The sequence below is a fragment of the Panthera onca genome, chromosome F2 (assembly GCF_046562875.1).
Source record: "Panthera onca isolate mPanOnc1 chromosome F2, mPanOnc1 haplotype 2, whole genome shotgun sequence".
Taxonomy (NCBI): Eukaryota; Metazoa; Chordata; class Mammalia; order Carnivora; family Felidae; genus Panthera; species Panthera onca.
Window position 1 is genome coordinate 80,370,265 of NC_138356.1, and position 27,894 is coordinate 80,398,158.

The 27,894-nt window shown below is 56.1% G+C and overlaps 1 protein-coding gene and 1 long non-coding RNA gene across 4 annotated transcripts in view; one reads left to right on the forward strand and one right to left on the reverse strand.

Moving 5' to 3' along the window:
• The window catches only part of AGO2 (argonaute RISC catalytic component 2), a 111,506-nt gene extending 100,128 nt beyond the window's left edge, over positions 1-11,378 (reverse strand). The window contains exon 1 of one of the 3 annotated variants that reach the window (XM_078441949.2): positions 11,315-11,378. In XM_078441949.2, the coding sequence (XP_078298075.1) occupies positions 11,315-11,363 (49 nt within the window). In that variant the 5' untranslated portion in view covers positions 11,364-11,378. Of the gene's footprint in view, positions 1-10,031; positions 10,171-11,314 lie in introns of those variants that run through there. The other 2 variants (XM_078441950.2, XM_078441954.2) reach the window with 2 other exon arrangements.
• LOC132675247 (uncharacterized) lies at positions 10,067-12,066 on the forward strand. Its single transcript, XR_013553615.1, has 3 exons — positions 10,067-10,180; positions 11,039-11,176; positions 11,714-12,066. It is a non-coding gene; the product is annotated as an uncharacterized LOC132675247 (long non-coding RNA).
• Positions 12,067-27,894: the final 15,828 nt, after the last annotated feature.

The following is a 27,894-nucleotide window of genomic DNA, read 5'->3' on the forward strand; positions in this document are numbered from 1 at the left end:
CCTCTGCCTTCAAGACATACCCGTAACCAAACAGGGGACGGGGGGGGGGGAGTTTTTATTGCAGAAGCCGAACGTCAGCGTCCCACAAACCCTAAGGAATTCCTGGAACCTAGGGATCGACACCCCACGGCGACAGTGGTAGGAAAAGCAGCAGACCGGCCTAGAGTCTGAGCCTCGGGGCCCCAAAGTCCTCGAACCCAAGCAAGCACAACACGCATCAGATCAAGCCTTTGGGTCTGACCACCTATTTGCGGGAAATCCACACAGGACGGAGGCACATGCTGGATGACGCCAAGAGGTCACCAGCCCGGTCCAGACCGTGGGAAACCCACATACACAAACCAGCTTCTTCCACCAAGAAGCAGCAAGGAGGAGGCGGGGAGAAGGCTACAGATGAGGACATGGGACGTGGCTGTTTGGGGCTGCGGAGGCGGGGGTCACAGCGACATGGGCACAGGGCTTCTCTGGAGGCAGAAGTGTCCAGAGATGGTGGGAGCGGCCGTGCACAACCGTAAATGTACTGAGTCTTACTTTGAATGGCAAACTGCACGGTGTGCGAGCGACACGCCAATCAAGCTGTCATTTTTTTTTAAGCTTGTTCATTTACTTTGAGCGGGGTGGGGAGAGCACGAGCCCATGCAAACGAGGGAGAGGCAGACAGAGAGGGCATCCCGAGCAGGCTCCGCACCATCAGTAAGGAGCCCAGCTCGGGGCCAGAACTCACGAACCACGAGATCATGAGCTGAGCTGAAGTCGGACGCTTAAACCCCCGGCGCCCCAATCAAGCTGTCATTTTTAAGAGGTACTGAGAGGACACATCAACCCATCACAATGTGGGCCTCACCTGGATCCTGACTCGGTCACCTGTTAGAATCTACATCATGTGTGTAACTGGGTGGATGGGCAGAGAAGCTGTCTCTAAACCGGTAACTAGGGGCCCCCTGAGGAGTACTGGGGGCGGGGGGGGGGGGTAGCAGGCAAAGACACCCTCACCTTGCAGAGCCCGCTCCTGAAGAATTGTCAGTAAAACAGCATGCCTGGGGTCCGCACCAGAACAAGGGGCAGGGATGGCAAAGAGGCCTCCAGGCGAACCAGGGATCTCTGGGGGCGTCACACATGCTTCCACTCCTCCCCATCTTCCACCTGACCCGGGCTCGCCCCGTAGGCGACCTCCCGTGGGCGGAATCGCTGACCGGCCGCCACGCCTCCAGTCTGTTTCCTCTGTTTCCGACACAGCAGCCACAGGGCCAGCAGACCCCTCCTCCCCTCCTGGGCACAAAGTCCTTCGGGGACTCCAACCCGACCCTGACTTCCCCACCCACCTGCACCTGCCTCCCTCCCTCCTCTTCCGGTTGTTGGCCCAAGCTCACATTCTCAGGCACCTGCACCGTCCATGCAACGGGGCCGCCTGCTTCCCCCCCACCCTGCTCACCGGCCCCTGGTCTTTGGCAGGTACCCCAGACATGCTTCGGAACCTCCTGACTGCTGTGTGTCTTCTTTTGACTGTCTGCCTCCCATCACACACGTTCCAGGCTGTTTGTCCCCGAGAGCCTTCACAGCCCACAGCTCAAGGTTAAGTTGTAATTACGAGTCTCAGACGCGCAAGGCCCCTTCCAAGTGCCATCTGATGTCCTCATAGGGAGCCACGTGCTTTGACATTTAGCAAAGTGTGTAATTCTCGAAGCGGCACCCGTTAGGAACAAAGCACCCCCACAGTGGCCGCCCCCCACACCCCCCCCCCCCCGCCAAGTCACCAGCAGGGCCACTCTAGGGTCACCAGGTAGAAACTATAAGCAGAAAATTGTGACTCGGTCCCACCCGGTTGGGACCGGGCTCATCGTGTGGGGACACACCCCGGTGCTCTGTCACAGCACTCCTGGCCACGTGACCGTGCAAGGTGGGTCCCCAACTACTGTGAGTCCTACACGTGGGCGGGTCCTATCGCGACAGTGTACTAGCCTCCGGTCCCTTCTGAGGGATGCTCACGGGAACAGTGGCTCTGAACGCCGAGGCCAAGCCTTCAGGTCCCTGGTGTCGAGCCTTACAAGGCGGCCGTACACACAAGGCACCTGGCAGAGGTTGTTTACTGGGGACAACGGTTTCTAAGTGTTTTTTTTATCCCTCACTGCCTGCAAAGACCCAGAGGTCAACAAGGAGGAGGGGCAGGCCGGGAGCCCAAGTGCACACCCCAAAGGGCTCCCGTGCAGAATGAATAAGGATGCTCCCCACGGCAGAAACAGTGGCAGGCAGCAGGTGCCTCCCGCCCACCGAGTGCCGTGGCGAACGGCGTGCCTGCATTATCTCCTCTGATCCGCTCATTCTCCCTGTGAGGAGGAGACCGAAGTTCAGAGAGGCTCACGCCCAGTCGTGAAGCCAGGATTCAAGTGAGGTCAGCCCGACCTGGAGCCTGTGCCCCGGGTTTGTGTCACGTGGGGGGGGGGGGGACCACAATGCCATGGTGACACCCAACAGCTCTCAGCTCTCAGGGGCTGCAGGCGCCTTGGCACCCGGCCTCTGCACCTTCCTGTGCCTTCTCCCCACCGTTTACTGGTATTTCCCCACCATTTATTTTGTTTCCACAAACAAACAAATGTTGCCGCTGAAGCCCGGGGCGTCACCCCTCCTGGAGCCTGGGCTGTGCCGTGCCCACTGCGTGTGGACGGGACCCTCACCGCCCGTGGGATTCAGAGGCACCTGCCCAGTCCCGTCAAATGCCCTGCCGCCTTCGTGTCCTGCACAAGCTCGGGCACAGCAAGACCGACCACGGGGCCTGGGAGTGTGGTGAGCAAAAACCCACCTGCAGGGGCTCCCACTACCCGGTTCGCGGAGCACCACCCACTCAGTCCCCAACACGGGCACAGGCCTGCTGGGCTCAAGCTCCCTACCAGCAACGGAGAGAGACCTTGTCCAGAAAAACGCCCAATGGTCATATTGTGTCACTTGACTCAACAATGACAAGCCTCTCAAATGGCTCTGACCCGTGAACTTCAGTCAGTATTCTGCTCTCGTGTGCATGCACTTTCTACAGTGGCAGAGCTCCGAGCCCAAGCACCCAGAAATAACTAGAAGAGATGGGCTTAAGTTACAGCGACAGAGATTCGGGGAGGAACCACCCTGATTCCCGAGTCTGGCTGGTTTTAAGGCTACGGGTTCTTAACGACGACGTTGGCCGTTTTCCTGGGGAAGGCGCTGCAGCTCCCAGAGGTAGTCCTTCTGTCCTCTGCCCCAGTCCTCTGCCCCAGTTCTACCCGGAGGTGACAGGCTGCGTTCACAGCAACAGGGAACCCTGACCCGGGGGCAGGGAGGAGCGGCCGCCACCAACCAGACCCGGGAGCCGAGCAGAAAAGGGAACCTGACGTGTCCTGTTTCGTCAAAAAGCCATGTTGGGCACCACACTCTCACCTCCCAGGAACGGGGCCCCAGGGCCGGCAACCCCCCCCCCCCCAACCTTCTCCCGCGGGAATGTCAGGTGCACCGTCTACTCCCCTCCCACGCCCACTCCTCACCACTGGCTCTCACACCCGCAGCACAAGGCAATCACCGGGGACACTGGCAAAATTTAACTTCTAGGGTCTTCAGGGGATTCTTAGACCCGCTGGTTTTAAGGCTGCAGGTTCTTAACGACGTTGGCTAGGCCAAGGAAGTGGGCTCGCTCCCCCGGGGCCCCAGCTCCCACGCGGCCCCCTGCCCCGTCCTCCGTCTCCCGGTGGCCTTCCAGCCCCTTCTCCAGAGCCCGCCTCAGACCCAACATGTCCAAATGCCACACGCGATCCTGCCCCCCAAGCCTGCCAGTCTCCACCGTGTCTTATGTTTGTTAACATCGTCACCACCTGCCACATTCAACAAATGCGGTCACGGAGACGAGGATACGGCCGGCTCCCCACCACCGTCTGCGGCTTGCTTCCTCCGGTGGGCCCCATGCCGGGTGCTCCTTCAAGCTTCACGAACTCGCCTGGGGGAGGGCAGGGTCAGGCCCCTCGAGGGTGAGGACCCAGGCCAGCGCCACCCAGCACATCTCACCTCAACAACCCTGAGGTCAGGGCTGTTACCGTCATTTTCCAGGTATGGAAACTGAGGCTCAGAAAAATTACATCCCTGGCCAGAGGCCCCAAGCCAGCGAGGGGTGCTAGAGTTAAGTACAGGATCCAAACCTGGGCCCAAGCTTCTGCGTGGATGGGACCCGCGGGGGCCCTGTCTATCACTCCACCCACAGCCATCCCCCGGGGGGCGGGGGGAGGGTCCTGCTGTCTCAGGCCCAGACCACCACCTACAGTCTCCCCGCCCCACGCTGGCCCCTAGCGTGCCTGTAGCACTGCCAGAGTCACCTTTCTAGAACAAGTCGGCACTCGGCACCCCAGCAGAGCAGACGGGGCCTCTAGCGGGCTGCCCCACCTTCCCTACCACCTGCACGCGGCCCCTGGGCACTCACAGTCGGAGACGGGGTTCCCAGGGATCACCGGCTCCTTCCTCAGCCCCAGCCACCATCGCAAGTCAGCAGAGGAGTAAAGGCACCTCAGGACGTAGACACGAGGGGACCTAAGCCGGCCAGGCCCAACTCCCTGCTTTCAGGTGAGGAAACCGAGGCCCAGGACACGTACAGAGACGGCGGTGATGCTGTGACTCCCCGCCTGTCTCCACTGCTTGAGCTGTGACCTCGAGGAAAGGACGAGGACTGAAAGGTGGGCTTCGAGTTCAAGGAGCCCCTGCCTCCAGCCGGCAACGGAGGGAGCGAGGTGCGGAGCCCTGTTGGTACAAATCCGCGGCAATCTCTCAAAGACCACGCTCACATCCTCCAGACCTGATGAGGAATTTAATTTAGTAAGAGCAAAGCCACCGAAGGGCGCAACAAGTTTTAAACGTTTAAGCCCTGGGGGGGGGGAGGCGCCTGGGTGGCTCAGTTGGTTGAGCTTGGGCTCAGGTCACGATCTCGCAGTTCACGGGTTCGAGCCCCGCGTTGGGCTCTGTGCTGACAGCTCGGAGCCTGGAGCCCGCTTCGGATTCTGTGTCTCCCTCCCCTCCACCTCCACTCACACTCTGTCTCTCCCTCCTTCAAAAATAAACAAACGTTAAAAATTTTTTTTAAATGTTTAAGCCCCGGGGCGCCTGGCTGGCTCGGTTGGTGGCACAGGCAACTCTCAGGGTTGTAAGTTCGGGCCCCACGCTGGGTGCAAGAGTTTACTTAAAAATAAAATCTTCAAAAATAAGTAAACGAAATGAAACGTTTGAGCCCTTTATTTTCGAACAGATCTACCACGAGCCTAGGATGTAGGAACTGCTTGCAGTCGGGGAGATACCCGTCCCGATTTGTCCAGGTCGTGGGGCTGCCTTATGTCTCAGGGACATAACCAAGGACCACCCCCAGCCCCTCATCACTTGCCAAAGTTTCCAGTGTAGATGACAAACTGTCTGGTCACCCAGGGTACAGCTCTATCGAAAGATAAAGTAGAAAGGCACGGTTGTTTGGTCATGAAAAGTAAAGACCCTGAGACCAATCAGTGGCTTTCAGTTTTTAAAGCTGGAGAGAAAAAAGCAGGGAAAAAATCATAGTGCAGCTTAGTGATGGTTCAACCGTCTAGAGTGCCCACGGGCAGGGCACCTCGCTTGGGGCTCGGGAGACGTGGGTGCCGGCGGGTCACAAAATGCGGGGTGAAGCCATCAAGTCTAGAGAAAGGGCCAGGAACAGACACGGATGGAAATGACTGAGGAGAGAGCCCCATCTCCCCACCTCACCCGCAGAGCCCCACCCACACCTGGGGAAGAGCGGTCTCCACCATCCGTGATGCCAGAGTCACAAGTACGCCCGCGTTTTCTATATGTCGTAAATGTCCCTTCTGCTCAGAGCACCACAAACAAACAAGATTCTTCTGCGATGGAAAATTCCAGATGCAAAGGGGTCTGCGTACAAACACTAAAGATAAATGTGTCGTAATTAAATCACAGCAACTGGGTCTCCAACCGGCCTTACTCAACAAAACGGAGGTATCCTGAACAATGGGGTCCTTTTTAGAAAATGGGGGGGGGGGTGCACATACATACTCTAAAGAAAAGCGATCTTCAAGACTAAGTGTCCCAGCAAGTCCACAGCAGGGGGGTGTGCAGGGGGAGCGGTGCTAGCTTTAGAGTCCAGACTAAAGAGCCCCAAAAGAAATAAAACCAAATTTATGTGTAAACTTTTATTAAAATCCACGATCCCAAACGACCCACTGTAAGCACACACGAGAAACTGATTATGGACTGTTAAGTGTGGAAATGGCGCGGAGATTAAAACGTCCCTATTTCTTAGACGCCGTTCTTAAGTGTCAGGGGTGAAAGGACAAGTCTGGAAGGGGCGTTAGAGTAGTTCCACCCGAAAAAGGGGGGAGGGGCACATCTGAGGCCAAGGCAGATGATCTTGATAATTGTTGAGGCTTGGTGATGGAAAAATGGGGGAGTACTGTGCGAGTCACTCTACTTTTGTGTACTTTAAACTCTTTCACAACACAAACTGTTAAAAAAAAAATCAAGTGTTACATTTTGAACACCCACAGTAACAATTCAGGAAACAAAAACATACTTTATCAGGCTAGCACGCTAGAGTAGTATCGTAACAGTCATTACAAAGAATAAACCAGACTGGTATCATTGGAAGTTCTGACACTGAAACTAGGAGTTGCCAGGAACTAATATTCTGCTTCTCAAAACCAGGTAGGTCTTAGGACTCGAAGCTTTTATATTTTGCTTTCCTACACGCTTATTTAAACATTTCTTCGAGGTTTGAAACAGAAGGGCCCCTGGGTCGTTCAGTATTAAGCGTCCGACTTCAGCTCAGGTGGTGATCTCATGGCCCGAAAGTTTGAGCCCCATGTCAGGCTCTGTGTGGATGGTGTGAGAGCCTGCCTGGGATTCTCTCTCTCTCTCTCTCTCTCTCTCTCTGCCCCTCCCCTGCCCATGTTCTCTCTCTCTTTCAAAATAAATAAACTTAAAAAAAAAAAAAAAAAAAAAAAAAAGGCTTGTCATAGGTCCATGCCTCCCTGCCTGCAGCAGTTTCTAGAGGGGCAGAGAGGGACCATCTGCTCTATGGCCAACGTGCACCATCGCCGGGAGACCAGGGCATACCTTCACTGGCAACTGGGCTGGGGAGCGCAGGAATGGGGTGCAGGAACAGTTCAATGGCACTAGAAACCACCCTGAAAGCCGGTTATTCCCAAAGTCAGGATCCCTTTAGACGACTCTCAAATAAGACTCATGTGTCACAATAGTTACTTTGTTGCAACGCTGAGAGGGGTTAAACACACAGGGGCTGGGGCACCACAAAAGCAAAAGAAACAATCCCCTGGGCTCCCTCAGACACACTTTAAGATCTTTAAGTTGTCAAACACAAACACGCAGACCAAAAAAAAAAAAAAACCCAAAACAAAACAAAATCGAAAACCAAGGAGCCAGATCATCTCCCAAAGTTCAGGGTCACTGGGGAGCCCACCATCCTGAACCACTAACTCTTCTGAAGAGCTAAAAAACTGATAAGCAGTAACGTCTTCAGAGTCCAAACATTAATTCCCATATTATAACAGCATTTATAACGGGCATAACTTTTACCTACTGTGAACTCTACCTTTCGAACTCGTTTATTACTAAGTTGCTTCCCAAGTACGGTAAAACTGAAAATAGCAAACCTATGTGTAATTGTTCCACAATCCAGGTCGACTGTCTTTTCATGATCCCAAATTAGGAAATACAACATCCAAAAAAGTTTCATTGAAGAAACTCTTCCAGAAGTTCCTTCTAGGCCAACTTAAAAGCCCCTGTGTGTAGAATACGAGAGGTGCACCCCGCCTTAGAATTACAGTGCACTCGCACAGCCTGAAATTTGGGCTCGTTCCCATCCTGCCATTAGCTAACAACCATCCGACAGACCTATTTGTTTTTCCAACCAAAGCTGTCCAGTTTCAGGTTTATCTGAGAACCACGGGGCCCTCTCCCCGGCACGCCACAGTGCAGAGGCCCACAGCAGAGCAAGATTCTTCCAGAAGCTGTCAGTGACCAGAAATGAGCCTGGAGACCCGGAGGACGACAGGTCTTTGGAAACGAGAGGTGAGAAAATACCCCCGTGCGGGGCCTACGGTTCAGGGTGAGCGGCGCTCCCTGAAGCTCTCGGTTCAATTATACCTGAACGCATGCGCACAGCAGTCCAGCCTAGAGGTAACAGGTATTTCTAACTGTGGGTCAAGGTCAAAAGGACTGAAAGCCACTTCTTTGAGGAGAGTGTCCAGAGTCGGCTTGGAATCAGACAATATGACCTTGGCAGGGTCCTTAACCTAGCCGAGCCTCTGCGGTCCACCTTCAAAGTGAACATCACCAATTTAGCAAGCCATCCTATGGGTTAGTTAGCGCGAGACGCAGCACAAAAGCTTCACCTTCCTCAAGGTTCTTTACTTTTTCCGGGCCTTCAACTTGCAAACTGAAAATCTGAAAAATTCTACGGTGTAGTGACTACCCCTTGCTGGGTTCCTTTAGGGGCATTCCCGGGGGGACCCTCACTCAGCCAGCTGAGAGGCTACCCTGCCCTTTCATGGAGGGGGGGGGGGAGGGGAGGGGAGGGAAGCCCTCCCGCCCAGGGTGTCAAGAAGTCAAATCTGCCCCCAGGAGTGTGCCAACAGGGTCCACCCTGGCAGACCTGAGGAACCTCCCAGGTGTAGGATTAAAACCATTCTTCAATCAAATTGCTGAGAGGCCGGAAGGGCTTAAAAGTTGGTAGGGCTCAGTCTCGGAAAAGCTTTCAAATTAAGTGACATCAGAAAGAGGACCGTCAGAATTCACGAGGCACAGGGCCGTTGGTGAACAGCCACAGCAGCCAGGGACCGCGTCTAGGGAACTGAGCGGATCAAGAGGGGCTTCCAGACCCCTGACCCCGAGCAGGTGGGGCCAGGGCCCGGCCAGCACGCGGCGGTGGGGGGACCGGGAGCGCACCTAGCACCGGGGCCGGCCTGCAGCCTGCCGGAGCCTGGCGGACAAAGGGGACAGGCGATGCCCTGTGCAAGGGGCAGGGCCAGCCGGGAAATTTGGGAGCCACGTGCCTGGCGGGAGAAGGAAAAAGGCTTTACAACACTTGACCGCTCTCTTGGCCCAGCAACTCCGCGGCCCCTCCGCTGTGCACTTAAAACAAGGGGGGCGACGGGTTACTCCCTGAAGTTCTTTAGAACTTTTCCAAAGAAAGAGCGCGGACCGGTAGACAGGGGTGCGAAGGGAGTCAACACCTCTCCTCGCCGTCTTCTAGTAAATTGTAAAAGGCAATTAGCACTTGAATAAGGAGCCGGCGTGTCTGGAATGAGAACCAGCCGCACGCAGCTTCAGGGTCTCGAGGGGCCGGCCGCCCTGCACCCTCCCGGCCCGCGGCCCTAGAACTACCACCGGGGATTGGCCCAAATTCAGCGTTTCCAGACTTTCCCCCGGAGCAGGGGCCGCACAAGTGCTGGCAAAGAGAAAAACGAAACCGAGTGCGCTCCAGGCCCGCCGGGCTCGGTCTGGCGCCGGGGGCCGCGCGGCCCCGGCCCCCCGCCGTCCGCACGCCCCGAGCTCTGCGCCGCCCCCGGGCCCGAACCCCCCGCCGGCGCTCAGGGCCCGGCCCCGCGGGGCGCAGCGGGGGACCCGCGCCGGGGCGGCGGGCGAGGCGGGCGCGGGGCGCGGGCCTCGGGCCTACACGCGGGCCCCGGCCTCCGGCTCCACCCGCGGGGGGCGGCGGGGGCGCGGGAAGGGGCCCAGGCCGCGCGGGGCGCCCCGACGACCGGGGGCCCGAGGAGGCCGAGCCAACGGCCGGCGGCCCGGCCCGGCCCCGCCGCCGCCGCCGCCGCCACCCCCTTCCCCGGCCGCCGTCTCCCGGCCGCCCGCGCCCCCCCCCCCCCCGCCTCGCGCTGGACCCCCGGCCCGCGCCCCCGCCCCCCGCCCTCCGCCCCGGCCCGCGCCCCCCCGCGCCCCCCGCCAGCCCGCCAACCGCCGCCGGCGCCGCGGGCACGAGCGCGAGCGGCCGGGCCGGCGCCCCCCGCGCCAGGACTCACCGGGGCCGGCTCCCGAGTACATGGTGGCGCCGCCGAGGGGCTCCGGGGCCGAGGGGCGGCCGCGCGCGCGCCACGGGCCCCGACGCCGCGAGCCGCGAGGGAGCCGCCGGCCGCACGATCCGCCCCGGCGCGGCCGCCTCGCCAAACAGGTTTACCCGACGCGGCCGGGGCGACGGGCGGAGGCGGCGGGCGGGGGGGCGGGGGGGGGGGGGGAAGGAGGGAGGGGCGATAGAGAGAGGGAGGGGAGGAGGGAGGGGGGAGAGGGAGAGGGAGGGGCGAGAGGGAGGGAGGGGAGGAGGGGGGAGAGGGAGGGGCGAGGGAGGGGAGAGGGAGGGGAGGGGGAGGGGAGGGACGGGGAGGGGCGAGGGAGAGGGGGAGGGGCGAAAGAGGGGGAGGCGGGAAGGAGAGGGAGGGGCGAAAGGGAGGGGGAGGAACGGGGGGAGGGAGGGACGTAGGAGAGAGGGGAGGAGGGAAGGGAGGAGGTGGAGGAGGGAGGGGCGAGGAGGAGGGAGGAGGAGGGTGCAGGCAGGAGGAGGGGCGGGGTCGGCGCGCTGGTGGCCGGGAGCCTGGCGGGGGGGGCGGGGGGGGCGGGAACGGGACGCGCGGGCAAGTGGGGGCGGGGGCGGGGGCTGCGCGGGCCCGTGGGGCGCTGGGGCCCCCGCCGCGGGGGCGGACGTGGGGCGGGGGACCCCTCGCAGCCACTCAGAGCAGCGACGTGGTCGCCGACTGGGCGGGGCGGGCCAGCCTGGCATCGCCCCTGAGGCCGGGAGAAAGAAAACACCCCCTTGTCCCCGCCGCCCCCGCGCGCGTGGGGGAGCGCATTCTGGCTGCCCGCGGGGGGCGGGAGACGGGTGCTGGGTGGGGGGCGCACGGCCCTTTCCCACCCCCCCCCCCCCCCCGACCCCTGCCTCGGCCGGGGGGAACGGAGTGGGGGGGGCACAGTGCGGCCGAGCTGTTGGAGTCCGGGCGCCCCGGCGCCCCAGCTCCCCAGCCTGGCTTTTTTTAAGTTATTACGGAAACATGAATGTCGGGAAGCTAGCTCCCAGCCCGGAGCTTGAACTTGAACGCCTGCTGGCCCTCGCACACGACCACACCGCCACCTCCCGGCCAGGAACCCAGATCATGCACGTACAAAGCCGTGAACAGTAAGTTTTCAGGAGACGTTAGGGGCCAGCAGCCGGGACGCCAAACCCCACGGCCCCTTCCAGCGCTCAGGCGCCTCCCCAGATTGTTGTCGCGGGGCCTTTCCTCCCCATCGTGCTCCTGCGGGCGTCTGTACTCACCTCCCGAGTTCTTAGGAAGGTTCTCCCTCCTCCCCAAATCCTCGCCCATCCTTCTAAACCCCTGGGTCCCGCTGTTTTCCCGGCTTTTGCAGGGAAGCCGTGCGGGAGCCGTCTCCCTTCTCTCCTAAATTGGTGGGTGATGACAAGTCCGAAGGTGAAACACAATCCAGTTTTGCTCGTCGTTTTAACATACTTCGTCCTGCAAACGTGTCATCTGCATATTGGGTGCAAGGAACGGAGTGTTCTTCCTGCCCAGGGTGGTGCAAAATCTACCAAGCGTCCTGCCCGCAAGGGGCGTAGCATCCTAAATAGGTTTTGGGGGGGGGGGGGGGGTGCTAGCTCTTTGCAATCCTCAAGCACATCCCTAAATAAGCGCCAGAAAACCTTGATTTTCTCCAGAGAGAAACTTAAAAGGACATCGATCTTCACCAAGCCATTGACAGAAACGGGGTCCGTGCCGTGGCATCAGCCTCCCAGTTGCCCGTGGATCCCTCTCCCATCCTCTGCTGAGCACCCCCAGCCCTCAAGGTGGCCTGGACCCCGTGAAAAGCCCTGGCTCTCCACCCACAGTCGTCGTTCGTGTGATCACACATCTGACTTTGTGCCTCCCGTGCTCAACACCCTTCACTGGCTCCCCATTTCCATCTGCGTGGGGTCCCCAATCCGTAACTCGGTGTGTGACACAGCCCCTGGCGGGTCAGAACCTGTAACGTCACCCCTCGTCAGGCTCCTCGGAGGCACAGCTTCGTTTTCTCGAGAGTGTTAATCGTCCGGGTGTGAACCAGCTCTTTGGAAGAAGGTGCTTGGCGGTGCCGGGAGAGGCTGACCCACGGCCCCGGGTCGCCGAGCAGCTGGCAAGTGTGTCTGGGAAGCGCGGGGCGGGGTGGGGGTGGCGGGCGGAGACGCACAGGTGCCACCCCAACAGCCGCCAGCCCGCCGGGGACTGGGCGATGGAGGAGAGCAGCGAGGAGGAGACGCTTCGATGTGGGTGGACCCCCCCCACCCCCGACGGGCGACCAGCACCGCAGGGTCACATCTCTGCAAGTGACAGAATCGGGGGCATAATCACGTCGTGACAGGCCGAAGGGAAGCCAGAAGGTGGTGGCCGGGAGCCGAAGCGCGGGGCCCTGCGGGTGGGGGTGGGGGGGCCGGGGAGGGGCGCGGGATGCTCCTTCCGGCGGTTCTGCGCTCAGTCGCGAGTCTCAAGCCGCACACTTGCGTTTTATATACATTTTCCGCCCGCCCTCCCCCCCCCCCCCCCCGGCGCATCTCACGATAAATAAGATTGAAAACGATGACCATGAGCGTGACGGCTCCGCTGTGGGTGAGCCCGCAACTCCCACGGGCCCGCTCCGGACCTGCCTCTCCCCCCCCGCCCCCCCCCCCCCGCTATTTTCTGCCCGAAATCGCCGAATCGGGGGCCTCCCTGCGGGGCTCTCTGCTGTCCGGTCTGGGCCCCAGAAACGCCCGGAAGGCGCAGTCCGCGCGCCCGGCGCCCGCTCCTGGGAGCGCACGCACGGTCGCCTCGGGTAACTTCGGAGCAAGGGCTCCTGTGCGGAAGGTCAGGCCACCCCGGGTCTCCCCAGCGCCTCGCTGTGTCGCCTCTCGGCGGGGACCGCGCGCGCGCGCGCGCCCCCTGCTGGCGAGGGGGCGCCGTCTCCCGCCCGGGGCCCTCGCTCCCCGCGCCTCCCGGCGACGCTTGCCCCCTCGAGCTCGGGGCCTGCAACGCCAGGTCCCGCGCATCTCCTGTCCCCCGTCTTCCCTCCCCGCCGGCTCTTTCCCCGTGTTCCCCAGCGCGGCCGGAGGGTTCATCCTCCAGCAGAAAAAGCCGGGCCCCCGCTGCCTCCGTTTCTTGCAGCCAGTGGACGCACATATGACCCCATTTAATTGGGTCCCCAACTCTTGCTGCAAAATGCCTCTAGAGTCGTCTCCCCCCCCCCCGCCCCCCGCTGCTCTGCTTCTCCCTGTTTTCATCCAATACCGGGGTGCTGGCCACAGGGGGCCGGCTCAGGGGTCTTCTGGTGCCCCGTCTTTCCCCCTGTGCAATCCGCTGCTCGGTATTTGGGGGTCCCCGTGCTGCGCTAAGACTGCAGGGCTGTCCTCACGGCCTGGGACAGGGACGCTGGTGGGCCTGCGCGCGGGGTGCACCCACCCGCCCCAGCAGGAGCTGCAGGAGAGGCGGAGTGCTTAGGCGGGAACACGCGGTGCACTCCTACACCGTGGGGCCCACAAAGCCCTCAACATTGGGGCCCTTAGTTTCCACAAGTCTAAAATGTAGACGCTGGAATAAATCAGTTCCAGAAACATGTTCTGCACGTGATAAAAGCAAGGCCAAGAGGTCAAATAAATGGGAAGCACTGGGTTAACACTAAACAGACTTAGCGATCGCAGACCTTCTCAAAACCTTTAACAAAGCGTTAAGAATCATGATTCTACAAAGAGGAAGGAGGGGAACAGACAGGAGGCAGTCCCACATCTACGCGGCCACACAACTCTTTGGTCGCAGGGTACCGCCAGGCTCCGTGGAGCGCACTTTGGGAAACACTGAGGCAGCGCTCTTCCTGTGACCCCTTCCAGATCCTTTGAGTGAAACTGCTGGCTGTTTCCTGAATGAAAACCTCAAGAGTGCGGTTGTGAGCCAACAAATACTCGTACGGTAGTAGCAACGAAATACGCGTTTAAGCAATTTCTACACACTGAACCCAACGTTCGATGGAAACCACTTAGTTTGAATACATAAATCACTTGGTCCTCTTGCGCACCCAACAGAGGCTAAAAATCCTGAGCATGCAAGCAATTGGGGGGGGGGGCGCTGACCCCCCTGTGCTGCAGAGGGCGTCACTCACGGGAACAGAAGCGACAGGAGTGTAGGAGCGGCTGCAGCCTGTATACACCCAGGAGACACTCCTTTTGCTCTCGGACACGTTCCTCTGTCTAAAAAGGAAAGGCAGCCGACACGCCACCAACACACAGACACGGAGAAATCAACTCAAAACGGATGACAGGTTGCGATGTCAACGTAAAACGTAAAGAGAAAATTTGGGGGACCTGGAGCCGAGCAAACAATTCTTAGACGTGGGCCCCGGAGCGCAACCCATGAAGGGAGGAACCTACGGGACTTGATCAGAGTTCAAAGTTTTGCTCAGGGAGAGGCTGCCCTAAAAAGGTCAGAGGACCGGACCGGCTTCGAGCAGGAGAAAATATTGGCACACCGAATATCTGACGGACGACTGGAATCTAAACTATATGCAGAACTCTCAAAATTCAACGGGAAAGAAAGCAAATCGTCAGGGTGCCTGGGTGGCTCAGTCGGTTAAGCGTCCGACTTCGGCTCAGGTCACGATCTTGTGGTTCGTGAGTTTGAGCTCCTCTTCGGATTCTGTCTCTCCCTCTTCTCTCTGCCCCTCCCCTGCTCATTATCTGTCTCTCTCTCTCAAAACTGAATAAACTTCAAAAAACAATTTTTCTTAACGAAACAAAACCCAGTCGATTTGGAGCATGGGCAAAAGACAAGACAGGGAGAGACACCCCATCAAAGAGGAGATACTGATGGCAAATGGACCACCGCGGACCATCAGAGTGGTGCACCTTCAGACCACAATAAGACGGTCGTGTACGCCCATCACAGTGGCTGAAGTAAAAAACAGTGACAACAACCAAGCTGAGGACGCGGTGGAGAAACTGGATGGCTCCGCCTTGCCGTGCAAATGCCCAGCGGTACAGCCCCCCGGGGAAAGGAGTTTGGCGGCTTCTCAAAACACGAAACATCCAACCGCCGCACGGCCCAGCAATTGGGCTCCTGGGTATTTGTCCCAGAAAAACGGCACCTCGTGTTTACACGTAAGCCCGCACGTGAATATTTATAGCGGCTTTATTTGCGTAACCAGAACTTGGAAACAACCCAAAGGTCGTTAGTTGGTGAGCAGTCAAACAAACTGTGGCCCATCTGCACATGGAACGTTCCTCACCAGTCGAGGGGAACAAACTATTGACACATACAGCCACTCGCGTGAACCTGAAGAGAAAAATGCAGAGTGGAAGAAAGTTACGTATTCGACTCCATCTATACGCCATGCTTGAAAGGACAAAACTATGGGGATGGAGAGGAGATTGGTGGTCTGGAGGGGCGGAGAAGGGGCGGAGAGAAGGATGACGAGGCTGAGGCTGTCGCTGGCAGAGACAGCAGGAGGGTTCCCACGGTGGTAGAGAAGCTGTGTGTCTTGATTCCTATGGATGCTAATACCTGGTTGTAATATTGGCCTGTGGTTTTGCAAGATACTACCATTGGGGAAACTAGAAAGGGCAGTGGGGTCTCTCCATCCCGTTTCTTACGACTACGTGTAAATCCGCAATTATCTCAAAGTCAAAAGGTTAATTTAAAACAAAGGGGCGCCTGGGTGGCTCAGTCAGTTGAGCGTCTGACTTACACTCAGGTCATGATCTCGTGACTTGTGAGTTCGAGCCCCGCGTCGGGCTCTGTGCTGACGGCTCAGATCCTGGAGCCGGCTTCGGATTCTGTGTCTCCCTCTCTCTCTCTGCCCCTCCCCCGTTTGTGCTCTGTCGCTGTCTGTCTCAAAAATAAATTTTAAACTTTTCAAAAATTAAAAAAAAAACCGCTCATCAAAAGGCATTTTAAGTGAGCCCTCTTTTTGGATTTATTTATTTTTTACTGGGAATAAACCATGAGACTATTAGGGAGATTTGAATTCTGATAGGCTGTTTGGTGATATCGAGGGATAATTATTAGCATTTTGAGCTGGGATGATGGTTTTTGATTATGTCAGTAAAAACAAAACAAACAAACAAAAAAAACCCAGGAGTGCTTGTTTTCTAGAGCATTAAATCGAAGCACTCCCCAGCATGAAGGGGCCACTGCTGGACTTTGCTTCCAAGTTACCCAGTAGGGACTAGAGATGGAGGAAGGCAAGCGATGGGCGTAGGGGGTCACTACGCTCTTCAATGTCTGCACATATTTGAGAATTTCCATAATGAAAAGTCCAAGAAGGACATCATAAAGTGTGGAAAAGCCCAGAGAGTGGGAGGAGACTTTGAGCCACATATGGGCATCAACCAGCAAAAGACCCAGAAGCCATAAGGGACTTAAAAAATTTCTAAAGAAACACAACCCAGTAGAAAATTGGCAAAACAGACAGACGCCTCAAAAAGAGAAGCGCAGGAGGCCAGTAGCGGCGTGAAAAGGGCACTCGCCTCGGTGATCAGGGCGAAGGATATTAAAGTCCCAAGGCGAGACCACCACAGACGCACCGGATCAGGGGCTCTGGAAGGGCAGGAGGGGGACACTGGGGTCTGTTCTGAGCTGGCAGGGGGATCATCAAGTGTCTTTTACCCGAAGTTCCCTCTCCGCCGCCCCCAGGCCATCGGCACCATCGTGATGCCACCTCCCCGTCATCTTGGCTCGTCCACCGCGCCGCCTCCGGCCCCACCTGATGCAGTCCACTCCTACCCCCTCTCCGCACCCCTCCAGGCCACTCTCCGGGCTCTCTGAAGTCTGCTGGACCGCGTCCCTGCTGATCCAACTTTTCCTGCGTCCTGCTGCTTATGGGGGTGAAGACACGCCCTAGTGTGGCCCGACTCCTCGGGACGGTCCCTGCCCCCTCCCCACCTCGGTGCCGGCTGTCCTGCCCCCCTTCCTCACTTGCCCTCACGACACCCTGAGCCTACGGCTGAGAAGCTAGCCCAGAAGTAGGCTGTGGACATCTAGCTTTTCGTGCCGGAGGGGGCCCCAGGACGCCGAGGTCTCCTTGGCCGGCCCACATCTAGAACATCACCTCCGCTCTGGAGAGTTCCATGCGAGGAACACTGAGGAACGCAAGAAGAACGCCTAGCGTTTATGTAGTGCTGGGTTTCCGTGCCGTGAACGGCAGCTCGCGGAGGCTAGATGGCCTCGTTTCTCCAAAGGGGCAGGGGGCGAAGTCCCACAGCTCTGGGATTGGTCTCGCGTCCTGCACCCCTGCTGGGTTCGCACGGTGTCCTCACCGGGACCCACAGGCCAGCCATGGTCAGGAGCGAGGGGACACATGCCTTGTCCTTGCTGCAGGGCCTGGCACACTCGTGGTTACTCTGGGAGTGGTGGCCCAGACTCACCCGAAGTCCTCTGTTTCAAAACCGTGTTTCCCCACTCGGAGGAAGCCACCAGAATTGAGACACATCTAGAGGCCGTGTGGTCACAGCAGAGGAGGGTGCCCGTCCATCGGGGGTGGGGGTGCTGCTTCAGGCCTCTGGTTGGGCTCCCACCGGCGCAAAGGGAAGCGTCTTGTTCTGTGTTTCTTGCAAAAGCAGAACTGAGCATGTGGCCCCGAGACAGGAAGAGCTTTCCACCGTCCCATGGGGTCGCGCACCCCCCCAAAATCCCAGAAAGGATTTCCATCACGGTTAAATAAACACTGGCGTTCTGTGCTGCTTCTGGCCCAACCCCGTTCTCAGCATCACGCGGGCGCCGTCGTTCGTTCCATCCTCGGAGGGCTCCCCTGGTGCTACCGATGGGGACACTGAGGCGGAGGGACCGCACGGCCAGTAAGAGGCACAGCCGGGCTTTGAACCCGAGCGGCACGGCCACCCCGACAGGTGCGCCTGTGCGGTCGGTGTCTCAGTCTCTCTGTGAGGCTCACTGGTGCGTATGGCAACATCGTCTCCAGCTCTGTTCACCTACCCCCTGAAATAACTCAGGATTTCTATCCCCCTCACACACTAAGCTGACACCTAGCGTATCTCGTAAGTTTAAATAGTTACAAAGAATACAGTTCCTGGCATGTTGTAAATACTGACACTTAAAAACAAAAGTGTCCTATCACTTTTTAAAATGTAACCAGATGGAAAATAAATACATTGATTGGATCCAACATGATCCATTAAAAAACGGAACCTGATCAATCTCTTCTTTTGGATACTTGATCTGTTACTCCCAGAGCTCGTATTCCTATTTAAATTCTTCGGCAGACATTTATCCCAGGTTAATATTTTTACATCTCAAAGTCTTACTGATCACTCTACATGTTCCTATACATTGTATCTATACGTTGAAATTTTATAATTTGTTTTACTTCCCGCAAGCCTCTCAGTGTTGGAAAAATTCCTCTGGAGTCATTTTGCATAATGATCAGCTCACAACTGCTTAACAAATACACATATATTATAAACTTGGAATAATAATTACTGGCCACGAAAAGAACAATTTTGTTGGAGTCGCACCTCGTAAAGAAAAGCGTGGGGCTTTCTTTCCCCACGACTTCGCGGGTCCGGGAATGACTGACTCATTACTGAACTGACATGATTCTGTTCTCGTTTCCCATTTCTGTAGCCGTCAGGGCTGCGAGCTGTGTTCCTACAAATAGTAGATGGGAAATTTTGCTGTGGCCGTGGGGGTGTCTGAGCCCCTTCTGCGCCGCCTGCGAAAATCGCGAGGTGATCTCCTGCCAACGGTTAACGGTGTCATGATTTACAGCTGACAGTTCAATCCAATTCGCTCCGTTTTGGGGGGGGGGGGCGGGAAGCTGAGCGTTGGAAATCACCCGGCTTTCCCGAGGATCTTTTACGGCCCCAGGAGAGTCTGCGTGTCTGCGAGAAAGGTGTGGCAGGCCGGATTCCTGTCCCCCAGTCGTTGCTCCTGCCCCTCTCCTTCGGGAACGTTCATTTCTCACCCCACTGATGCTGACTCAATGTTCGCAGTGGCCCCAGGAGACTTTAGTGGGGTTGTGTGGTTGTGTGGTTCGACCGCAGCCTTGGCCTCTCCCCACAGTTCACCTGGGTCAGCCAGAGGCACTCTGCCCGCTCGCCCGGCCCCAGCGCGCACAGGGAGCCTCCCGGCCAAGGGCACCAGGGGGCTAAGGCTCACGGTGAAATCCCCGTGTTGTTACAGCAAAAGCAACTGATTCAAAACCCCGGGGGGCGTTTTAAAAACATGGCCATTGACAAACTGGTTCTACGTAACTGCCAATGAGTTAGAGGAGCCGAAAGGAAAATACCTTGAAAACCGAAGACTAAAATTAGGTGGGACTCGCGCTGCCAGTTGAGGCCGCGTGGGTCTGCAAAGTCCCTGCTCCTTGGCCACCTGGGACATGGGGGACATGGGTTCACACAGGGCTGGGGGACATCACGGTGTCGTCACTCCCTGTATACCTTTCCCAATGAAGTGTCTTAAAAGTTAAACGGCTTTAACTCCTTCTTAAATTTTTGTCAAACCCTTAGAGCTGCAAACTTAGTTCATTCAATTTATGGAAAAAGTATGCATATAATCCTACTCGTCAAACGTGTCAGCCAAAAAGTGACTTCATTTTACGATGTGAATGCTAACAAACATTTCCAGGAATATTACAGAATCTACCGAGAATTAAATGAAAGAATGCATCCTGTACGACAGATTACTAAAGATAGTCAAGATTACATTCGATAAAGATTAAAGTCTAATGTAATTAATGTATCTATTTTATAATATTTTACAAGAGCCAGAAAACAGCATTATATTCTTTTTTAAAAATTTTATTTATTTATTTTCGAGAGCGGGAGCACGAGGAGGAGAGGGGCAGAGAGAGAGGGGGAGACACAGAATCCGAAGCAGGCTCCGGGCTCCGGGCTGTCAGCACAAAGCCTGATGACCCCAGCCAAAGCCGGACCCTTAACTGACTGCTCGAGCCCCCCAGGTGCCCCTGGATTGTCTCATGAATTTAGAGGAAGGGGAAGGATATACTTAAAAACAGTCACTCCTGGGGCGCCTGGGGGGCTCAGTCGGTTAAGCGTCCGACTTCGGCTCAGGTCACGATCTCGCGGTTCGTGGGTTCGAGCCCCGCGTCGGGCTCTGTGCTGACAGCTCAGAGCTTGGAACCTGCTTCGGATTCTGTGTCTCCCTCCCTGCTCCTCCCCTTCTCATTCTCTCTCTGTCTCAAAAATAAATAAACATTAAAACAATTTTTTTAATTACAAAAACCAAAAACAGTCACTCTGGCAGCTCACATGCCATATTTACTTTTTGCTGTTGGGGCAGAAATAGCAAGCATTTGAAAATACGAACTAAGAGGAGGCTGGATTGACCGCAATTAGAACACTTCTTGAAACGTTTCAAAAGGGTGGGACTTAACTACCCCACTGGTTCAGGCCCGTCTGCTAGGAGAGAGAGAGGGCACAGGTTTCCTCCAACGTATCTCGAGAAAAGTGCTCGTCTCCGGAAACGCTCCGGCTGGGTCCCACGGAGCTGCGGTCGTCGGTGTCAGTGTTCCGCTGCTGCGAGTGGCTTTCCCTTCCCACCTGGTAACCTGCCAACCAGGAGGAGTCCCGAGATCGGCCCAAGGAGAGAGTTGCGCGTATACACTTGGTAAGGCGTCTTGGGCATTTGCTACTTCTGATCGATGTCTTTGCTATCGCCAGCTTCTCCCTCAAGGCCGCTCTGTCCTTTGGCGCGTGTTGGGGACACAAGGGGCATAATCCAGGTCATACCTCCCCGGATGCAGAGTGTCCCGACGGCCAATCCCCAGGGTCCGGGCCCCCCGGCGGCCCATGGGCCTGGCCTGGCTGTGAGCGCCCTCCCGAGCTCAGGTCCAGGCACCAGAGTAAGATGTGGGACCAGGGAGGAGGCCCTTGTTCCTCACAGAGAGAAACATCTACAGAACCCGATCGTTCAGAGCCGTCCGAGCTCCCTGATGAGTTGGGGTCCCAGGGGCACCTTCCCGGCTCAGAGACCGTGCTCTCCATGGCCCTGCGACCTGGGCCACGCCGACCGCCTTGAGACGCTGAATGTCAGGACACGGGAGCCACGTAAGAGAGATGCAGGTTCCACATCTAGTTTTGTGCCACTGCTGAAAGGGAACATGACCGATGTCTTTCAGACAAGATCTAAAAGGGGCCCTTGGGTCTGCTCAGTAGTCCCCTGGGTGTCAGAAGATTGGCCATCTCTGGAGATTTCTCTGGTAAGTTTCCGTCTACAGCGCCACCCCGGAGGGCGGGAGGTGGAGGGGACAGCGGCACGCTGGGCGGGGGGCGGGCTCTGGGCTGCTTCGCTGGACCACTTCCCTCACGAATGACTAAGGGACCCCAAGGATAGTTAGCACTGATCCTACTTGGTCCCCTTTTTTTCCCGAGATGAAACACTCAACACACGGCTCCGTGGCTTTGGTACCTTCAGTGGCATCAGTTGCCTCTGTCTAGTCCCAGAATTTTTGCATCACCCCCCACAGAACCCCACGCCCATTGGCAGCGAGCCCCCAAGCCCCCTCCTCCAGCCGCAGCAGCTGCCGCTCTGCTGTCTCTCCCCACGGACTTGTCTGTTCTGACCGTTTCCCACAAAGGGAGTCATATGCCACATGGCCTTGTGTCTTACACTTAGCGTCATTTTGATCCCCTACATCTTGAGGGGCCTGTAACCCCCCGCCGATGGCTGGTTTCCAAGTCTCTCGGGGGACGGAGCTAAGGTTGGTCCTAGCGCCCCAGGGTCCCTCACCCCATCGCTCGCCCAGGACTCCGCCTCTCCGGCCCTCCCCTCCAGCAAGGCCAAGGGCAGCACCCCGGGGCTGGGGGCAAATGCTGGGGCAAACTGTCCCGCCCCAGTCAGGGCCTCTGGAGACCCCCTGCCTCTCCACGGGGCGCAGTCCCCAAGAGGGACCTCCCCCTGCCTCCGGGCTTTTCTCTAGGATACTGGCTACACTGCAGCTCAATGTGGGGAGTGAATTGATCCCGGGACCCCTGCTCATCAGTATTTCCAGGAACTCCCTGCAACTTGCTGTCAGGGGACAGATGACAGGGAGATCCCCCCAAACACACACACTCGTTTCCTGGAACCCCACCAGGCAGCGCCCGCACACCAGCTTTAAGGACATCCTAGTTGTTGGTTGTACCTAAATCGTTTGCTTTGTTATATCGTGTTTGAGCTTTTCCCACTGAACGTTCTACTGTAACACCAAGTCCCAGGTCTTCCTTTCTTTTGGTCCTTTAAGGTCAAAAACCCACTGAGTTTTCTGTTTACTTGTTCTTCCGTTGCTTTGGGGATGTTACGCCGCCTCCAGATGCCTCGCTGTGAGGGCAGCCCGGCTCCCAGCTCCCACCCCCACCTCCGTGTCCGGCCCGACCGGGGAGGGGAAGTAACCTCGAGTTGAATTTTACTACCTAGCGTGAACTCGAGTCAGGCCCATCTTAGTCTGTACTTGACTTTCAATGTCAAAACAGAGGGGCCGCTGAGTTCTTACGCACGGTGTTCACTCCTGGGCTTAGGAAAGTGCTTGGCGTATGGTGCCCACCTGATGGGCCTACGCTGAGTAAGTCGGACACACGCAGAGTGGGGGACGCAGAGCCCCACGCAGAGCCCGGACGGACAATGATTCAGATCAGGGGTTGCAAGGGACAGTCGGAAAACAAAGTTGGTTTTTTGCTTAGATGCTACGGTATCTGGCTCTTTCAATAAACTGGATGGAGGGGCACCCGGGTGGCTCAGTCGGTTGAGCATCTGACTCTTGATTTCGGCTCAGGTCACGATCTCATGGTTATGAGTTCAAGCCCCAAGTCGGGCTCTGCGCTGACAGTGCAGAGCCTGCTCGGGATTCTCTGTCTTCCTCTCTCTCTGCGCCCCCCCCTCCCCCCCAGTTCACACTCTCTCTCAAAACTAACTAAAACAAATGTAAATAAACTGGATGGAGGTGCATGGCCTTCACCTAAGGATACAAAGGCAAGGATCCAAGGGTCTGATTCAACAAGCCGACCTCATATGTGAAGTTTGACCTCCTGATTTAAGCAATTACCGAAACGAGCTCATGAATTCACTTATTCAAGGACGTTTCGGCTCCAGAAGCTGGTGGAAATGTCAGGCCCTAACAAGGGGCTAGGAAACCACTATTTACAAGCACTGGAACAGGTGTGGGTGAGACAGAGCATGTCACACCCGTGAGCGAGGAAGCTCTGAGCAGGGGACCTGTGAGCATAGACGTCACTGAGAAAGGATCTGAGGGGACGTGTCTGCAAAGAAGACCCATGAACAGCCAATATGCACGTGAAGGACGCTCAACGCCGTTAGGCCTCAGAGAAATAGAAATCAAAACCACGTAGCCAGCACTGGGTGGTCAGAAAAATGAGCTCTCACCAGTGTTGACAAGGCTGTGGAGGGGACAGGAGCTCCCACACAGGGCTGGTGAGAACGTGAAACGACGCGGCCACGCTAGAAAATCGTCCGGCAGTTTCTCAGATGGCGAAATACAGAACTGTCATACGACATTCCTGGGTATATACAAAAACTCGTATATAAACGTCCGTGGCATTATTCACACATGATAACCAAACAGGTAGAAACAGCCTGAATGGATGCCCAGTCTCGGTCTATCCACACGATGGAATATTATTTGGTGACGGAAAGGAAAGAAGTACTCATGTGTTAGAACGCAGACAGACTTTGAAAACATGATGGTAAGCAAGTAAGTCAGACAAAAGGACCACGTGTTGTGCGATTCCATTCACGTGAGAGATCCAGAAGAGCCAGAAAGTAGATTCGTGATTGCCAGAGGCCGGGGTGGTGGACGATGGTCAAGGATACAGAGTTGTTTGCGGAAGCAAGGCAGCGTTCTAGAATCAGCCGTGGTGATGGCTGCTGAGAGCGCTCCAAGATGGCGGCTAGAACAAAGGCCGACAGGCCCATACGAGCGGGAATGTTCTAGGCCCACGTGGCCAAGGTCGGGGGTGACAGAGATGTGGTAGGGAGTTGGCAGGTCCCAGGTCGTGCTGGGCCCTGGGGAGGAGGGTGAATTTTCATATTTTATTCTAAGTGTGCTGGGAAGCCTTGAGAGGTGACGAGAAAGGGCATCGCATATTCTGATCATAATTTGAAAAGATCAACACACTCTATTGGCCAGTGAGGGAAGTAGGGATTTTACATTCTTAAAAGGTTGTTAAAAAAACAAAAAAAAACAAAAAAAAACCACGTACAGAGACCATACACAGTCCGCAATTGCTGAAACTGTTACTATCTGGCTTTTTATCGAGAACGCTTACTGACCCCCACGTGTCTTCGGGGACATTGATGCTTCTTGGTTGAAAGAACGACGGGTGGCGGGGGCCAGGGGGCGCTTCCGGGAAGTGGGGAGACTTTTACGACTGGGTCTAGAAGGAGGGGACCGTGCCGAGCAGGTGGGACCTGGCCCCGTCCACACGTCCGCTGGACTCCCGTGCAGCCACCGTGGACAGCTGTCTGTCCCAGGAGCCGTTTGTCACACGTCACGCCCTCCTCCGGGGTCAGCTGCCAGGACCATGCTTCATTCCAGGAAGGACGCCCTCGGAGCCCCTGTGCCTCCTTCGAGAATAGTAATCTCAGCTTAAATATAATCCGGTAACGCCTTTCTGAGGTTGTGCCCGGGACGCCCTGATGGTGTCTTGCACACTCCTGGCCCCGGGCTCGTGGAAGGAAGAGGGATGGTCTGCGTCATCGTCACGGATGCTCCACCTCAAGTCTCCTTATCTCATCCCGAAAGGGTAACTTCTAGTCTCTGACCTACAGCTAGTGCTGCTTTATTTTCGAGAGTCAGGACAGCCAGTGACAGGGGCTGGAAACCCCGTGAGGAAGTTACAGGTGCATTCTGGGTGGCTCGGTGACCGGGAGGATGAGCCACCACGTCCCAGGTGTTTGGTGGCACCGAGGGCGCAGTCCCTCCAACGTCAGCGTGACCCCCACAGATCACTTGCTCGTCTAAATGGGAAATGCAGCCGAGCAGTGGTTGTGACCCTGTGGCCAGGGTCAGGAGCAGCATCACCGGGGTGGGCCCCCAGATTTGTGTCATCTTATGTCACCTGCCAGACACGCACATCACCTGAGACGCGTTCTAGACAAAGACCTAGGCCCTTCCCCGAGACCACTCCGGTTTTCTAAAAATGCTTATTTTTGATGTTCTTATTTATTTTTGAGAGAGACAGAGACAGAGCACAAGCAGGGGAGGGGCAGAGAGAAAGAGACACAGAATCGGAAGCAGGCTCCAGGCTCCGAGCTGTCAGCACAGAGCCCGACGCAGGGCTCAAACTCACGGACCGCGAGATCACGACCTGAGCTGAAGTTGGCCCAGGTGATAACTGAGCCACCTAGGTGCCCCTCGAAATGTTTCCATTTTATTAAAAAATTTTTTTTTAAGTTTAACTTTGAGAGAGACAGCACGAGTGGGGGAGGAGCAGAGAGAGACAGAGAGAGACTCCCAAGCAGGCTCCACCCTGTCAGTGCAGAGCCCGGTGCGGGGCTCGAACCCACGAAACTGCAAGGTCGTGACCTGAGCCGAAACCGAGAGTCAGCCCGAACCAACGGAGGCACCCAGGCGCCCTGAAATGCTTTCAAACATGGACCCTCCCTCTCCCTATGCGGGAGGCGATGTGGGCGTGACGGCCGTCAAGTCCCTGCTGCCGGGTCACCCAGGCCCAGACTGGCAGTCAGTGTCTGTCCACACTCTCGGGGAGCCCTCTGCACTGACGGTGCAGATCTAACAGGGCTCAAGAGGGAAAAGAAACAAAAGAGTTGCAGAAAAAAAAAACCCAAAGCTACTGGATAATCTGATAACACACAAAATTATTTGGTGAATCTTTGCTTAAGAGCCAAGCTATTATGTTTTCTCTTGTTTCATGTGTGAAAACATATTGCCAACCCACTATGTGGAATTTATTTTCCTTCACGCACCTAATACAAATGAAACAGTACAAGCAAGCAGGTCATTGAATGAGGGTCCCTAACTTGTGCGCCGTCTTAGGGGAGGTGGACTATCCTCACCTGAGGGACATACTGAAGACTCTTGGTGTCATCGTGCAAAGCGAGCCAGGACCACCGCCACCAGCATCTTGGCGGAAGTAGGCGGGTCTCGCGAACTCCGCGCACACCGTAGGTTTTGTGGCCGGCCGCAGCTCCTTCCCTCTGGCAGAAAGTGCCGTGTTTGCTCTTTGCCGCATCTACCTCGGGGGTGGAGACCAGTGTCAGCCGACTGTCGACATTCCCGAAAATGTGGATGTCACCCTGAAGGGATGCACTCCCAAGGAACCCTGCGGAGGGACTTCCGTCACATCGACGGAGAACTCAGTCTCCTTGGGGAAAGAAGAGGTTCCCGGCTGCAACGGAGGGGAAGAGAAGAGAACTGACCGCTGGCCGCGCCACCTGCAGCCCCGCACAGAACGTGATCAAGGGCATTACTCTGGCTTCCGTTACAGGGGGAGGGCCGGGCACGCGCGCTCCCCCATCAGCGTTGTTACTCGGGAGAATGGTTCTCTTCTAGGAATCCAACATTTCTTGGGTGAGAAAACACCCACAGGATTCGGACGAGGCCAGGTCTTGCTTGTGCAGTATCTCAAGCCCAGAAAGATGAGTTAATTCTTGAAGGAAGGGACATTGAACTTGCATCAAACTCAGCTGCTTTGATTCAGCAAGCCACAAGAATTGAAAACAAGGATGTCAGAACATGTTGGATGGTATCCGTTTCTAAAAAAGGAACAGTTCAGCAGGCTGATGAGTAGATGTAAGTTGTCCAGCCACAGAAACAGCAAGACGCTGATGATTTTTCAGGTTTATTGGTGATATTTTATTTTGTTTATTTGTTTTTAAAGGTTTTATTTATTTTGAGAAAGAGAGAGAGAGAGAGAGTGAGTGAGCAGGGGAAGGGTAGAGACAGAGGGAGAGAAAATCCCAAGCAGGCTCTGCACGGCCAGAGTGGAGCCTGACGTGGGCCTTGATCCCAGGAACCACGAGACAATGACCTGGGCTGAGACCAAGAGTCAGACGCTTAACCGCCTGAGCCACCCGGGTGCCCCAATATTGGTGATATTTTAAAAATGCAATCAAAGCTGTACTGACTTGGGAATAAAAATAAAATCAAATGTCTTGTTTATCTGGGCAAGTGTTATTACTAAATTTACATCCAAGTTAGTTAGCATCTAGTGCAATGATTTCAGGTGTGGGATCCAGTGTTCATCCCAACAAGTGTCCTCCTTAGTGCCCCTTATCGTTAGCCCATGCCCCCTCCCATAACCCCTGCAGCAACTCTCTGCTTGTTCTCTATATCTAAGAGCCTCTTATGTTTGTCCCCCTCCCGGTTTTTATATTATTTTTATTTCCCTTCCCTTATGTTCATTTGTTTTGTATCTTAAATTGCTCATATGAGTGAAGTCATATGATATTTGTCTTTCTCTGGCTGGTTAATTTCGCTTAGCATAATACCCTCTAGTTCCATCCACGTTGTTGCAAATGGCGAGATTTCACTCTTTTTGATTGCTGAGTATATATATATATATATATATATATATATATATCCATTGTATATATATATACACCACATTTTCTTTATCCATTCATCCATCGATGGACATTTGGGCTCTTTCCATACGCTGGCTATTGTCGATAGGGCTGCTAGAAACACTGGGGTGCATGTGTCCCTTCGAAACAGCACACCCGTATCCCGTGGATAAATGCCTAGTAGTGCAATTGCTGGGTCGTAGGGTAGTTCTATTTTGAGTTTTTTGAGGAACCTCCACACTGTTTCCCAGAGCAACTGCACCAGTTTGCATTCCCACCAACAGTGCAAGAGGGTTCCCGCTTCTCCATGTCCTCGCCAGCATCTGTTGTTTCCCGAGTTGCT